At 35.6% G+C, this 16,738-nt stretch overlaps 1 protein-coding gene across 1 annotated transcript in view; it reads left to right on the top strand.

Annotated features, from left to right (window-relative positions):
* Positions 1-568: 568 nt before the first annotated feature.
* Positions 569-16,738, top strand: part of LOC107187465 — a 39,804-nt gene continuing 23,634 nt past the window's right edge. The window contains exons 1-12 of the mRNA XM_015575569.1: positions 569-610; positions 5,003-5,202; positions 6,817-7,010; positions 7,174-7,307; positions 7,517-7,753; positions 8,746-8,948; positions 9,681-9,788; positions 9,903-10,071; positions 10,609-10,752; positions 10,833-10,986; positions 11,913-12,022; positions 12,947-13,036. Coding sequence (XP_015431055.1) covers positions 569-610; positions 5,003-5,202; positions 6,817-7,010; positions 7,174-7,307; positions 7,517-7,753; positions 8,746-8,948; positions 9,681-9,788; positions 9,903-10,071; positions 10,609-10,752; positions 10,833-10,986; positions 11,913-12,022; positions 12,947-13,036 — 1,785 coding nt within the window. The remainder of the gene's footprint in view (positions 611-5,002; positions 5,203-6,816; positions 7,011-7,173; positions 7,308-7,516; positions 7,754-8,745; positions 8,949-9,680; positions 9,789-9,902; positions 10,072-10,608; positions 10,753-10,832; positions 10,987-11,912; positions 12,023-12,946; positions 13,037-16,738) is intronic.

Here is a 16,738-nt window from a genome sequence, read left to right as displayed (position 1 = left end):
AATTAGGTGTTAAAAAGTCTCGGACAAGCGGGCCGGGGCCTGCGCAGAGTGTGTCCGCCGCGGGCGGCATCGAAAGCCACCCTATTTCACCAGCCACGGGAGTTAACCCTCGCGACGCAGCCGAGAAACTCAAACTTCAGCGGGTCGTCGAGTTGGAACGGTGTATGTGTACGTGGCCACGTGCGTGTCCGTCCTCTTCCTCTTCTGAACACGGCGAAGGGACGCAGAAGCCGTCGAAACGACGTCACGCGACGCACGCCGGCACAATGGCGCGAAACACTTGACTCGAAAACATCGAAGCGACACGACCAGCCGGCCGCGACGCGACGATGCGATACGTCCCGCGACGAAACACCGCAGTAACACCCGCGAAACACCGATTTTTCTCGATTTCGGGGACGGACCGTGTCGGTAACGTCGCCGGGACACCGATTTCATACGATTCCTGGTACGAACAGCGTCGGTAACGTCGCGAGGAACCGATTTTTCCCGATTCCGGGCACGGTACGTGTTTCGATGAATGCGCACTTGACTCGGTGAAACGACACCGTGAAAACAGAGAGGAACAATGTACGGCATGCTGTTGGAGAGTGTGCAGCACTTCGTGCAGGTAAATGGAACAGAAGGAAATTGTGTGTGTGTGTGATTATGTTTTTACTGTTTGCCTGATTCCCTTGGTAACGTTTCGTGTGTCCCCTGTGACCCCCCTCTTTGCTGTCTGACCGGTTGTTTGGTTTGACTGTGTTTGATTGTTCCATAAGTTATGAGGCTCCTTCGAGAGCCGAGTTTTAAATGCATCTCGTAGCATGGAGATTATTCAGGAAATTTGGAACTGGGAACCAGGGGATTCGATGACGAACGCTGGGGAGCTACAAGTTGTTGGATATTTTATGGATTATGATAGAACTTGGATTGTTTGAACTGGTAGGGAGAGAATCAATTCTGATAAACGGTTTTTCTGGTAATTCGATTTGGGAGATCTAATATTTGATATGTCAATAAAATAGATGAAACAGTATCATCTTTTTCCATTCGTACTGTGCTCCAATAATCCGTATTCTGGTGTTTCTGATAATCGATGGTGCTAGTGGAGACTTGGCTCGAATGTTGGACGTGTACAATTAATTAATTATTGACGGAAAACTGTTTATTTTAACGTATGTAACGAAAGAATCGCATAACTGATGGGACAATATAATATGTTGTTTGATATGGGTGAAGACACACACTACCGATCATAACTATTCGCCCTCCCATCGAAGAAAGGTTTTTTCGTATTCAGTTTGCATTTTACTTTGAAAATGTTCAGTAAATTATAACGAATTATGTCTGCCTTATGGGCTTTATTGTGAAGGGAACAAGATTTTTTGAGAAATTTGACACATTTTTTAATACAGTGAACCTAATTTGGATAGATAAATAATTATGAGCGCTAATGTAGGTAATCCATACCTTTGAGGAGAGATCTGACAAATAATAAATCGGACTGACTGTAGCTCATATTGCCCTCCGTTTGATAAATATTTACGGATGATATATTATTAATATAATGTACTATTGTAACTTTTAGTTTCCGTAGAGAGATTGATACGAAGGATAAAAGTGGAGAGTCATACTTTTAATAGAATGTTTGTCCGAAAGTACTAAAATCATGAACATCCTTAGATTCAAAATATCCTCCAAAACCTAACATTCTCCCTTATAATCACAAAATTTTATTTTCTAGTAAGTTTTATTATAACATCCTTTTTTCACCTTTCTGGCATGTAACGAAAATTGGCACTTATACCTACTTTACAGAACGCAATTCTTGAGTCAATATTTGTAACAAATAACATAAGAGATAAGTAAAAATTATTAACCAACTACCTACAGCTCGATGGGATAAACAGTTGAATATTTTATGAAAAACTTCGTTCACCTCAAGTGAAGTAACCTAACAACAGCAACAAGAGAAAAAGAAGACGACGAGAATAGACGAAATAGAAAGCACGTGCACAACCGATATCTGTAGTTAATCTTAATCAATCCAATTCGCGCCAATTAAACTGGTAATGAAAGTTTCTTTGAATACAATTGACACTTTTCTTTTTCTTGTTAAATTCGATTGGTTTCCGTTTCATTCTGTTTATAAAAAAACAATCGAATTATTATGCTGCAAGTAAACAATTTTTAACGAATGACAATTTCACTCAAGTTTCAGAAGATTTATGGTCACACTAAATTCACGTCAGCTTGTCTGATAAGAATAATGTCTACGGTTATTAATTTCTGCAATATATTACACAACCTGGGAAGGAGAACAAAAAGTCTCTTCTCGTAAGAAAATACTAAAAATCCGCGTCTTTTCTATCATCGAATAAATATATACAAAGACAAAAAACTGTAGGGTATTTGTCGTCGACGAAACCATTAATTAATCTTGAAAATCTTACTCCAAACCTGGTGAAATTGAATTCATACAAAAAACGATCCATAATGGTAGGTAGATAAACGAAATCAACTGGAAAGGATCATGAACAAAAATCGTAGGGGAAGCTCATTGAAACCATGATGTGAAAATTTCCCCCCAATAGCCTGTCTACTTGAGTTTCACGTCGAAGTTCCGTATCAGTTCTCGATCACCATAATAAATTCAGATTATTTAAACGCGGTCGGCTGGAATAAATGTCTCGAATTCTTCTCGAATCGTTGAGCTCGCATCGGAAAAGTAATCGAGCGACCATAAAGTTATGTGGCTGGTAAAATGGCTGTCATATTAAGTCGAGAAGACGCGTTAAAGTCTGGTTGTATAGTTTAAATGTGTGGCAACACAGAATGCTTATTAATCGTCGCGCAGACTCATGATTTATCATGACGTCTCCAAATAATCGATCGATTAACAAAGTTGTCACGTAACCCACGAAGGATATGGTTCGAAGGTACGCAATAATCGAGGTATTTGAATATGGATGGACACAGACTTCCTTTCGGCGCAGCCTTAATTGTACAAAGTTTTAAAAATAGAATTGTTCTTCCGGCACTTACAAACACCTGTTGATTTTATTTTCCGATACTGTATTCATGCATTACTGACGCACAGGTATTATTATGAACGTCCAGCAGACTAATTGTTTAGAAGATTGAATCAAGTAATGCTCACTAGTGGGCCACATTACTCAACATTACTTTGAAATGAACTTCCCAGAGACAGAACGCTTATTACTAAAAAGAAATATAGGCTTCGAATGACAAAACAGAAATGTGAGTACTTAATAGACATAATTTGAGCTCGTCTAAATTGTCCATTCAGGAAAGACATCTCGTAAATGACCATAATAATGAGGAAGGCTCGTTTGTTAACAAGCACACTGTATGGTCTCTGACACGCACACGTGTCTGGGAAGCCGACCAAAATTCGGTTATTAAACATTAACGATCTGCTTCGAGAAATTCGCGTGTCCATTTGGTATATCGAATCTCAAGGGACTACATTAGTACAGAGATCGTATTCATTTTCGTGATCGAAGTCATTATGTCAGACGAAGCATTGATTATCCTACGGAGGGCCAGAAACTGGCTTGATTGTGGGAATCAATTTCTCGTGAATACGTGGAAGAAATCGCTTTCCGTATACTTACTGCTGCGACGTTCTAGTATGTTAATTAATCACGTTTCCAGGCGCGAATATGCGTCTTTATAGTCGCAGTATATAAACAATATCCGAATTTATAGATACATTTAAAAACTACAATCCATTTATAAACATAGTTACGGAAGAACAAGAAATAAAATTACAATGCTATAAACTTTGCATGTCATTAAAAGTCAATGCTAATTTAGTATATGAGAATTAATTAATTTAATATTTGAGAAAAGTAAACACGATAATTAATGTTAGAAGTATAACACATTGTTTTATCTCTCGTAAATAAATTAACTAAGGTTGATACAAAACGAAGAAACTAGTCCAATTAATTTGAATTCGACTCAAAACTTTGACATTGTATTCAGAAATCAGAACCGAAATAAGAATTCTATAAATTTTATTATATGAAATATATTTTGCAATTCTCAGAGTGCTGAATGTTATACAAAACTCAGTTCACTAACGGTTGGTACGAACGGTGTTACGGGATAACGCATAACACCTCACCCATGTTTTTCTTAAAACAGGAAGCATAGGAAGCACGAAGGAAGAAAGTAGTCCCTCGTGTACAATAGAAACGGCTATATCTTCTATCCCCCTTATATCCTCTTTTCTCACTGTTTCTGAGTTACTTTTATTGGAAATCGATCGACGGATTCTGTGGTGAGAAAATCTGAATGAAACGTAATAAAACGATACCGAAGACCATTTCTCTGCCGTACTATTATTTTTGGGCAATTTTCCATTCATAAAAACATTAAATTTTTCTCCAAGCACAAATATGAAAATTTAATACCAATTATAAGGAATCTTCCAATAGGGATTGCGAAAAACTGCGGGGACCATTTTATTCCGCACCTAATGTCACTGTTTACACTTTATATTGACAAAATAAAATTTGAATTTTCATTATTCTATTTGATTAGAAAGGAACTTTCCATAACTATGATTGAAAAAACCTTCAGTACACTATGTATCTTCATAAATGTACAAAGAGCCTTCTGCAACTTCGAAATTGAATTTCTCAGTTTGCACTTATTTTACGACATTTTATGTATACCTATCTCCCCGTTGCTACATATTTATCAACTCTATTTGGTAGAAGGTAAAAAATACACGCTACGAGAAGATGATACCTATAGAAAAGATTTATGAGTACGTAGATTCGATTGCTTCCCTTAATGTAGCTATATCCACCCCTCAAAGTGCCTTCTTCAGAGCAACGCAATATTACTCGTATAACGTCTGCGTGTTCATATGAACCCGAACTTTACTACTCTTTTGGTTTACGAAATTTCGCAAAATCGAGATAAATAAAACTGAATGATATATTTTGGTTTGGTTCTCCTCTTGAAAGTACACTTCTCTTTGCAGTTAGAGTATGGCGAAGACGTTTGGGTTCAGCTTCTAGAGAAAGCTGATTGCAGGCATATGGTTTTCAACACCAGACAAATATACCCTGACGAACTTATGACCAATTTGGCTGCTGCATTGGCCACGGTCAACGGTGACTCGGTGGACAATGTGATGGAATTCTTCGGGAGATGTTTCGCTCGATTTTTTAGCAACTTAGGGTAAGTCACCCTTGGCCATTGAAACCTCTCTGTTAACTTAATAACCTTAAATTTTAATAACCTGAACTAATTAAAGTGTCTAAATGAATCTTATGATATTAGATCGTTGCAGATGAAATGGGAGATCTCGTGATAGGTATATTTGATATTACTTTTGTAAATGAATATTATTGACGTAGGTCCTTTCTTTATTGCAAAATTACAGTGTACTTTACTCATTTCAAGGTACTATCTAACATAATAATAAAATAAATTATGGTAAACACTAAAGTTAATTAAGGTTCCATTAAGACTTTCCTCAATGTACATTAAAAAATGGAAATTTATGCCAAATTCATGAATAAACTCCATAAAGATGTTAAAAGTGTATTTAATGAGTTATCTTCAGTACAATAAATATGTAAGAAATGTAACATTAATATTGATCTTTTTTCAACATTAATTAACTTAATCTGTCATATATGTACATTTGTACATTATATATGTACATTTTGTCTAATATAGTTCATATAATGTTGAATATAATATTAAGTACCCGTAATAACACGATCATTTCATGTGCAACAACCTAATAATAAGTAGCAAAAACGAGAGCAAAATATTTCTTCATTCTCGAATACGTGAGGACACATGACTCAACGTAATTCGTGGAACGGGAGTGCATTCTGAATTGTTAATTAAATCGTTTAATTATTACTATTTACAGAGTATTGACGATGGTTATATTAAACGTTTTAATTAATTATTAACTGCACTAGATTCGCTTAAAATATTCTATCTAGTTGTTCGGTTATCGAGCAATGCATATTGTTACGATTAAATGTGACGGCCCGTTTTCATTTCCCTCGCGTGTGACAGATTGTTATACCCGATTTGTTCGATTATCTCAATTACTTAGTGCTTGGTGTAGGCGGAGCGATAAGGATCAGGTGTAATCCGATCTTATCAGTTTCCACTGCCTCGAGGGAGACAATTATCCGAGCGTAAAGTGCTAAGCAGGGTCCGTGCGATTCATTAATTCGTAACAACTTTAGGAAATCAACTGAATCTTTTTTACAATAATAAAATTATTCGCAATAATTTTTCACATTTTATTACATTTCTTTAGCGTAAAAAACAAAAGCTTCGTTACTCAATCTGGTTTATAGAAAATGAATCTATTAGTAAAATTTGAAGATAAATTATAAAATAGTTGAGAATGTGATGAGTTAAATACTATTAAAATTTTGTAGTTTTGTACTTCTGTAAGGGAATACTTTATTCTTAAAATATTCTATTCTTCAATAGTTCATTCTTAAATATTTCATTCTTAAAATATTCTATTCTTAAATATTTCATTCTTAAATATTTTATTTTTAAATATTTAATTCTTAAAATATTCTATTCTGAAGTATATTTGTTTCTTAGAGTATTCTATTCTTAAACATTTCATTCTTAAAATATTCTGTTAAAACTTCACATAGAATTCAAAATGTTAATAACGAATCTTTCGAAATAATTTGTAAACTCACAAACGTGTGCATACTTTTCGAGGCATACAATTAGAAACGGAAATTAGAAACGGAAATTAAAGCTTTTTCGTTGAAACATGCAGAATTATTTCCGTTCTTGTAGGTACGACTGTACAGTAAAGGCCACTGGCCGTTATTTCTGCGACTTTCTGCAAAGTGTCGACAATATTCACATGCAAATGAGATTCACGTACCCAAAAATGAAAAGTCCTTCGATGTACACGACACACGTCGACACGGAAGGCGTGGTATTAGTATATCGAAGCACTAGGAAAGGTTTTACACATTATTTCATGGGTAAGAAACGTTTCGTATACAAATTTCATACTACATAATATTAATATTTCGTAATTTTAACATCTTTTATAATATAACAATAAATACACAAAATTTCGTATTCTTTCAATTAATAAACATTCTCGACCACGCAAAACTGATCGTACAATAAATTCTTCGACAGGTCAACTGTTTCAAATAGCGAAAGAACTTTACAAAATCGATTTGAACATTAGAGTATTAGAGAGTTCAAACAATATCCCAGGCTCTAGGAGTGTGATGGTTAAATTCCGAATTGATTTTGACAATCATGAATACGTAAGTAGTCATACAGACACTATTATAGCGAAACCATCGAAAGAAAATGAACAATTAACGATATCGATTAACTGTACTACCATTGAAAAATATTCTACTATTATTTTCTACAAGATGTAGGAAAGTGAATATAAATTCTTATTTCTATTTCATTGGAAATTCCTATTTCATTAGAAATAATCATTGCAAGATACATTCGAAATTTTTAGATCGCGAAAACCAACAGAATGAAAACTCCTCTGGGTCGAGAATTAGCACCAGTTTCGTGTACCTTTCTGTTGCGGCTTTTCCCGTTCGGGGTTGTGATAAACAAGGATATGCGAATACTGGGAGTCGGTGAAAAGATGCTACAAGCATGGGGCGGCAGCTCGTCCATCCTGAACAAGCACATCACGGAAGTCTTTAAATTACGCAGGCCTAAAGGGATTTCCTTCACGTGGGGAAATGTAAGGGAACGTTTCATAAAAGACACGGAAAATTCACTATTTCACACAGATTTTGGTACACGTTAATCAATGTTCACGAAATAAGCAGGAGCTTATTCTGCTTCAATCATTGGCACTTCACGATTTTTCTTACATTATTATCAAACATCGCAAAGGTTTTCACAGAATCTTATACAAAAAAATTACCGTTGTTATGGTCAATTACTTCAATATTTTAAAACAAATCATTCTGTTAGGTCTATCAATAAGTAATCCGCTATTTCTTCACGAAATCACTTTATTTGTATTCGTAAAAATTTCCAAAAAGTCGAGAAAATGTTTTGAAAATTAGTGGTACAAATGGATAGGGGTGATTCTACGTGAAAAAATAAGTCAAAAATATAGAATAACATTTTTTTGTTCCAGACTTTGTTTTCGAGAAAATCGATTTTGAGGATCTCCTGTACATGATCGGACTTGGCTAGCGCGTCTGTTCATTGTATTCCGTTTCTACTTACTACCATAACGAGTACAGTCGTTTCAGATTAATATTCAAAGTCGATTTTCTCGAAAACGAAGCCTTAAATAGAAAAATGTTATTTTGTATTTTCGATTTATTTTTTCACGTAGAATCACCACATACCCGGTTCAAACGAGTAATTACACGACAATCTGTATAATGTTCATATTCTCTCTTGCAATATTAAACATTGGAATCTGTGAAATATTGTATACTCAATTATTTTCGATTTAAAAAAAAAACACGTAACAAAATACGTTTCATTTTTTCATTACAGCTACAAGTAAGATAATTAGATTCGATAAATTAATGATTGTGTACCTACTTTTCTGAATATATCGATATTCATTGTTCGTATCATGCTGACGTTAATTTTACATTATCCTCGCGGTTAATTGAATTATAACTAGCATCACGATAAATTAATGATCTACTCAATCGATGTATTCATGAAAGCCCCCGTCGGAGTAATAATTTGCATACTCCTGTGCAGGTAATGTACTTGCATTCGGTGATGTTTGAACTAGAGCTGATCCGTTCGAACGATAACAATGCATCATCGAGCTCAGACAATAACGCGAGTACAAGCTCGGGATTAGATAGACGAGGGAGCCAGGGAGCTAGAAGTATTCTGCTGAAAGGTCAGATGAGGTACATCGATGACATTAAGGCAATAATTTTCCTGTGTAGCCCCTTGTAAGTAGAAAAACAAGTACATTTGAAATATACACGGTGCCTTAGAAAAATATTGTTGCGTTGAAAATGATTAGTTTGTTAAATCATAAGGTCAATAAACAAAATGGCAATTCAGGCCACAGACTTGCAGTGAGACTTAAGGCTACAGATATATGCACTGAAAGACTTAATAGGAAAAAAAATGACTGAAAACTACGCAATATTTCTCGAGACATTCTAATAATACAGGGTGAACCACGAAACCTGATCACCTTAGATTATTCTATTGCTAACTATTCGATCGAAACATTTTTTGCACGCTTAACCATCAGTGCAGACGTCACAAATGGAACTAAGCAGCCGTTTCTTAACCGATTACGCGAGTGTATTGCAGCTAATGGACGTAATTTTGAACATCGTTTTAATTAAAGTAAATGTTATTTTCTTAATATTTCTTTGGTTTAGAAGAAAAAAAATTATTTGTTATAATGATTGCCGAATTTGTCTCAGTATCTGCTAACAGAAAGAGCGTAAAAAAAATATAGGTTTATCTATGAAAAACTGAAAAAAAAGGTTGACAAAAAATTTGGTACAATCACCTTAAAACTCTCCTTGAATCGTAGCCAGAAAAGTCTTGATCTAACAACTAGCAGTAGAATAATCTAAGCTTATCACGTTTCGTGGTCCATCCTGTACAAATGATGACTGCCGATGTTTATATAAAAATGAATGATATAAAACACGATTCAACAGAATCAACAGTTTAGATGAACTGCTTAACATGGGCCTGTACCTGAACGATCTAAATCCCCATGGCCTGAGTCGAGAATTGGTTCTCGCCGGATGGCAACACTGTGGAAGGTACAATCTCGCGACCGTTTTTAATTTTTAATAAAATTAAACGAGCTGTAATATAATTTGTCTCCACGAAACACTTCTTATCTCACCGTTCTCCTTTCGGACCATTCGTTCCAGATTGGAAATGATGTTCGAGAGGGCGGAACAGAGATCTACCGAACTGGAGAACAGCTACGCGCTTCTTGATCGTTGGAAAAACAAAAGCGACGAGCTTTTGTACTCCATGATCCCCCAAACGGTCGCCGACCGATTACGAGCTGGCGCGAGCCCTTTGAGTACCTGTGAGGTAAGTATCGATAAAGACATTTCTTATTTCTAACATCTCGAAGCTCTCGTCATCACAACCTATTTTATATCAAAACTCATCGTACTCAATATGGCCAACTTGGTTGTTTCGACCGTGCTCTGAGATTGGCCAACGAATTCTGTAACTCTGTCAACATGTTTAATCGTTCTCCGCCAGCATTAAAGAATTCGTTTCTTCGCATTATCAATAATTAATTTTAACTATATCATTTATTTCCATTTTTATGTACGTCCTTCCCTTATTGTAATAACTCTGTACTAAAGGGTATTTATCCCGTTAATAAATCATTATTATTAGTATTATTATTATTATTATAAGACATGAAACAACAACTTTATTTTGATCATACACATCGATGGTCCAGTGAAAGTACTGTAATGTTAAACTTCCTATGTGACAGTCTAATTTTGTGGGTCTACAGATATTTCACTTATACTTACTTGTAATAAACTTTTATGTTAGTGATATTGGTAATTATTGGAAAACAAGTTTCTGTATGTTCCATCTTTTTCATAGTCATTCGAATCAATAACCGTCTTATTCTGCGAGCTCTGCGACTTCAATTACTCAACCATCGAGGATGCAATGGACATCGTCTCGTCGATGAACGCAGTTTTCTCGTGTTTCGACTCCTTGATGGACCAATTTAACGTGTACAAAGTGAGTCCGCGTGTAATAAGAGAAAATAAAAATAACTAATATTCGATACCCTATCATTTCACGTTTACGAATTTCAACAGGTAGAAACTGTTGGTCGAGTTTACATGGCGGCGAGTGGTGCACCGGATAGGACCGAAAGTCATGCGCAAAACGTCGCAGACGTGTCGTTGCAATTGCTGAAGCATGTTCAGTCCCTTAAATTGCCTTCTGGTCTAGACATACAAATTCGAATAGGTAATTCTTCGCATAATTACTTTAACCGTCGTGTACTGGTCAATTTGCACCAACCTCAAACTTTAATTTTCAATTATACTTCTTATCAAAGAAATTTGTAAATCAATCTGGCACCAGTAATTTACATATACAGAGTGTCCCCACCTAAAGTGGGCACCTTCAGTATCACTTGCTTTTGATTTGCAGAAAATTTATTTTTTAATGCTCAAAGTGATGTTCATCAACTTTGATACATTTTTGCACTAATCCCTCATCGTAGTTTTTATATTATTTAAATCTACTCTCATACATTTTTGGATTTTTCGTACTCAAGGTCACATGAAGGTCACACTATATATGTATAGGTGATTGGACTAGTCTCGATTTTAACTATTACGTCACGCTGATAAAAATATGTAGTCCCATTGAAAAAAATATCGATGACCTTGAAATTTCGGAAAATATTCACGTTGAGAAAAATATTTGCTTATCACAGTATTTGCTCTTCTAACCGAATAATACTTTCTCCTCGCATTCTTTTGTATTTTCAAAAACAAGTGAAATTAACAATATTGAAGATGCTCTCCTTAAGTGCGACACCATGTACATCTTAATTCGATATTAGCTCACACCAAGTTTAATTCAAGCAACAGAAATATAATAATTTATTGAACAGTTCACAAGGATTAGGATTTTCCACATTTTCATATATAATATTTCCTCTGAAATATTTTCATATTGGCTTGAAAACATACCCTACAGCAATTTTCCATACTTTATAATTGTATTTAAATGTACTGTCAATGTGTGAAAACTGGAACGAAATATGTTCCGACGACGACCATTTCGACACAGGATCGCGAATGGTTCGGCGTTAGACGTGATAAATATGAAAGATTGTCTAGTGAACGAGCACAGTCGCGTACAAACGTGTTCCACTTTCTTAGGAATTCATTCTGGACCAGCTGTGGCAGGTGTTGTCGGTATCAAAGTGCCCAGATATTGCTTCTTCGGGGACACTGTGAACACTGCGTCGAGAATGCAGACCACCAGTCTGGTAAGTTCACTTATGCAATGTAAATTTCGACTGACAAAAATACATAAAAGCAAGAGAGAGCTAGATCATAGAACGTGACGAAAGTTATAACGCATCGCTAACTTATAAGGAAAATTAGTATCGGAGATTAGAAATGAAAGGAAAACCTACTTAGCAATATTTATATTGTAGAAAATAATACAAATAATAATTTTAAATAATTAGACACAAAAATTCGCTAATCTAAAAGTTCGAAGCTCATTAGTTACCAAAAGTTTCTTTAATTACGTTGAATTTTGTAGAAATAAAATAGTAAATATTTTAGACATACCAATAGTATTATAAAACTGGGCACATAAGATTTCTGTTTTGGAACCACCCGTTTGCAATCTATGCAACCAAGCGCTGACAATCAACCACCGCTTGTTCACGTGTGAGAAGTACCAAAACTAAATAGCGAAATACAACTAAACTCCCCTAAATCCTAACGTCACAAAACCACATAGAAAACATCATAAAACTCCTAAAGGACACTACACTATACAAACAAATACATATAACCTAATCCAAAGAGTTGCTAATGACCATAAAAAAAAAGATTTGGTTTTCATAAGATTTTTCACGAAAATAATTTACACGTACAGTAAATCATCGATAAGTGTTTGAAGGCTCCTCGGGACTAACAAGGAAAGCTTCCCAGATCTAACGTTAACTTTTTAATGAGGTTTAACACAGTGATAGAGCTTGGAATTCTAAAGCCAGTAAAATTTCTTTCAGCCTCATATCGCCATTACTTTATGAAATATGTTACTGTTTACTGAATAATAATGATTTACTGTAGATGTCCATAAAAATTCGACAATATTCCGATTCTATTTAATGTCTTCTGGCCTATCTGTTGTATTCCATTAAATTCGTATTGTGTTAATAAATTTCATGACACAGCCGGGTAATGTGCACGTCTCGAGAGACACCAAAGCGCTGTTACCGGAAGATCGCTATCGGATCGAGTCGCGTGGATTAGTTTGGGTCAAGGTTCGTATCGCAACGAGTCCGATTCATTTGGTCCTTGGCCGCGAAACGGCGTGTACGCAATTAAATTTATTGTTAAACCGCAGGGTAAGGGCAACATGGAGACGTATTGGTTGTTCGACAAAGCAGAAACGAACGTTCGATTGACGGTCGAAGAAGTGACTCGGCCCGAAGGACTCCTAGTCACTGACATCTAACTGGCCAATGTTGACATTCAGAAAACGGGTCGGTAATAATTTCGCAACATTAACACAAGATTAAACTTCAACTTTCAAGATTAAACGGAGTCAAGATCAGTTCCCCATGTTAAGTGGACGCACTTGTTAGCGACACTGATAGGTAAGGTCGCCCAGAATCTCATATTTTCTGACGAAATCACGTTCTAGACATATCGTCGCCCGAGTTCTTAACTGGTCTAACTCCATTCTTCAAAAAAAATTTGAGTAATCAATCTACGTGCGTATCTTTGATCTAAAGAATAGAAATAAACCATAATATAAAGAAAATTCAACCTAGAAAACAACAAATATTCTTTCTAGTCCTAATTCTGTAACTATTAAAAGTTTTCTGTTTAATGATTGTATCTCCAAATACTAAATTTATGTTGATAATAAGATAAAATTTTGTTGAACATTTTAATAAATAGCTAGTCAGTAGATTATATTATAGTGTGTTTGATTATTTCATTACTTTAATGCTTCTATAATATTAACTTTGTAAACTTTAACTCAATTTTCTCAGTTTAGAAACTAGTGGAGGTAGAACAATTAAGAACTAGAGCAACGATATCACGCTTCTCGAATAATTGTTTCAACGTCTTTTGTTCGTAGCTTATAATAATTTATTTAAAAAGTGACAGTTCAATGTCGAATACAATGACAGATCGATTAACAGAAACTCGAGCACTCTGTCCTTAATGTTAAAAGCTAGATTGTAGTGGATAATCTCTTTTATTTATTCCTTCCATTTTTCACCTTCCTCTATTTTCGTACTGTCTTCCTCCGAGTTTCTATTTATTTTACAGGTAGATAAAGTAATATTTAAAACGGCACCGGGCATTGCTAACAATACTCTGCGCCCTTTTTTGTGGTACTGTTTCCTATTTATTTTCGTAACCTCCCTTTTATTTTCTAAGTGTATTTCCTGTATGTTGTCTTTCTTGTAACATAATAAACAGCGTTATCGTTGCCACAATTATTATTACATTTTCATAATTAAAATTACATGTTCACGATCTCACGAATGTAACTTATCTAGAGTTTCATCCGAAATATTAAAACAGTGTATGAAATTGATATTAGTCAACAAATTGAGTATTGTTCAATGAAATTAAATATTCACGGTCTCTTAATATCGATCTAGACCATAGCTTCCTCTCTATTATCGGAATTTCCAAATGTAATTGTGTGTGTAATCTTTGAATGTTAAAAAGTTATAAAGAAAATAAAATAACTAGAACGCCCCTTCAAATCTCCTCGGCGTCCACTTTGAGAAGCTATGATCTAGACGATTTACAAAAAACAAATTTTCATTTGCAATTAAACGACACCTTATTACGGTGTCCGCAATATAAACGACACCCAGGAACACGGGCGAAACGATTGGCCCGGTCAGAGCCAGGCGCGTGTGTCACGCCAAGTACGTGAGTTTTCACCGAAATTCCATGTGGAAGCAAACAGAGAAAGTCCCCGTGGGACTTTCTTTTTCACGCGTTCAATGTTACGAGCCCCGGTCTCGAAGTACGTGCCTTAACTTCCAATTGTTTCCTCGCGCGAGCAAACGTGTCGCGTCGACACGCGTTGAAAATTCCCCTTACCCCCCAACCCCCCCAAAAAAACACGAGTACAAACGAAATCGTTCTCGAGATTCCTCTAACCTAAGCGTAGTGAATAAATAAATAAGACGAAGTTATTAAATTAAATACGCGGCGATTCTCGCGTCAGGCTCCGCCATTTCACGGTCATCTAAATCAATGGAAAAAATTTAACTAAGGAAACACCTTAACACCTTACCGATGGATAGACCCAAAGATCAACAGGCAAACTACTACGGACTAAATAGTTCGATTACAGTAGAAAGTTGTAATTGTGACAGATAACTTCAGACAGATAACATTTCTTCTTTAATCCTGGTTTAACCCTTGTCCAGGCAACCGGGTACCCAGGTACCCATTTCTAAATTTCCTTTCACAATTTTTTATGGTTTTGTATAAAACAGCATTTGGTATATTATAGGAAGGAAAAATTAAGAGTTTCGGAAAAGTATGAAAGTAAAATTATCTATGTTTATCTAATCTTGCTCAATAACCGTGAATATTTTGGTTGCCTATACCTACAAAGGTTAACGATCGATTAATAGATGTTTTATCGATAATCATCGAAATCAAAGATGGCCTGTTGATAGGCTATCTCTCAATGAGGTGTTAATCGATGTTCGATTGTGAAATACTGAGTGTGTTTGTTTAACAGTGTTTGAGTATTCTCAATTTTGATAATCTCTAAAATAGCGGCGGTATGTAGAGTCACCGTGTGTCCTCGCAGCGTGAGGACGGATGAGTATTATGTCAGTGATGAAAGTTGTTCATCACCCTGATTTGAATTGAATCAACAGTAACAGGCGTCCTCGGTGTTGCGCTTGATCCATGTCAGATAACGGTTCACCCGGCTGTACACACCTGGATAGCCGGGTTTCGCGCATCCTTCGCCCCAGGACACCACTCCTGTGTACGATCATTATTATTGTCCAGTAACAAGTTATTTATCGTTAGCCCTTTCGCTATTAAAAGCAATAATAATTACCATTTCTTGGAATTAAAAAGAAGAAGGTAAAGTTCAAATCAGTGGAAGGATTTCTTCCGAGGAGTTTGGACAGGTGTTATATCAAAATATGTATTGTTAGCTGTTTCGTTATTAAACATAATAAAAGTTACCATTTCGTGAAATTAAAAAGGAAAAGGTAAAGTTCGGATCAGTGGAAGGATTTCTTCGAGAAGTTGGGACATGTGTAAAGATTTGTTCGAAGCATTCGAATCTGCCCAATAACAAAATATAAATTCTTAGCTATTTCGTTATTAAAAGCAATATTTACTATTGTTTCGGAAGTAAAAAGGACTAGCGTAAAATTCGGATTAGTGGTAGGAATTTTTCGAGAAGTTTGGACAGATACAAGAATTTCTGCGAAATGTTCAAATCTGTCCATTTCTGGTTTTTTTGCTCACTTCTCGTGGGGAGCGTTGCTCGCATCCCAACCTAACAGAGGACAGAGCGTTGAGGTATTATAATTTCTAGATAAGAAAAGTACGTTTCCTGGTTTAAGTCTCCTCGGCGGTCCCAATTTAGTCACGCTAATCCGGATCTTACTGTGTACTCGCTTATCCTGGAGCAACTTGTATTTATGACGGGAGATTAACTACTATATAGGACGCTTTAGTACATAAATATACATAGTTGGTTTTTTCAAGGGAAAGCGGATTAAATTTTATGGATCTGAATACTATTAACAAACTTCGTCTAGAATTAATAATTCTCGTGTAGATTAAAATCTTTCGAAGAAAATGATCCTTTCTGGGTTGGGTACAATAATAATTTAATTTTGTTCGGACCATTTAGTCACTGAAATTGTAAAACCAACGAGAACCAAAGAAGTTCAGAGTTTCAATAATATAAAATACGAACAACTCAGTAGACTAATTCTGACTCGTGTAAA

Source organism: Dufourea novaeangliae, unplaced genomic scaffold (assembly GCF_001272555.1).
Source record: "Dufourea novaeangliae isolate 0120121106 unplaced genomic scaffold, ASM127255v1 scaffold89, whole genome shotgun sequence".
Taxonomy (NCBI): domain Eukaryota; kingdom Metazoa; phylum Arthropoda; class Insecta; order Hymenoptera; family Halictidae; genus Dufourea; species Dufourea novaeangliae.
Note: the sequence above shows the minus strand (reverse complement) of the source record. Positions and strands in the feature narration are given on the sequence as shown.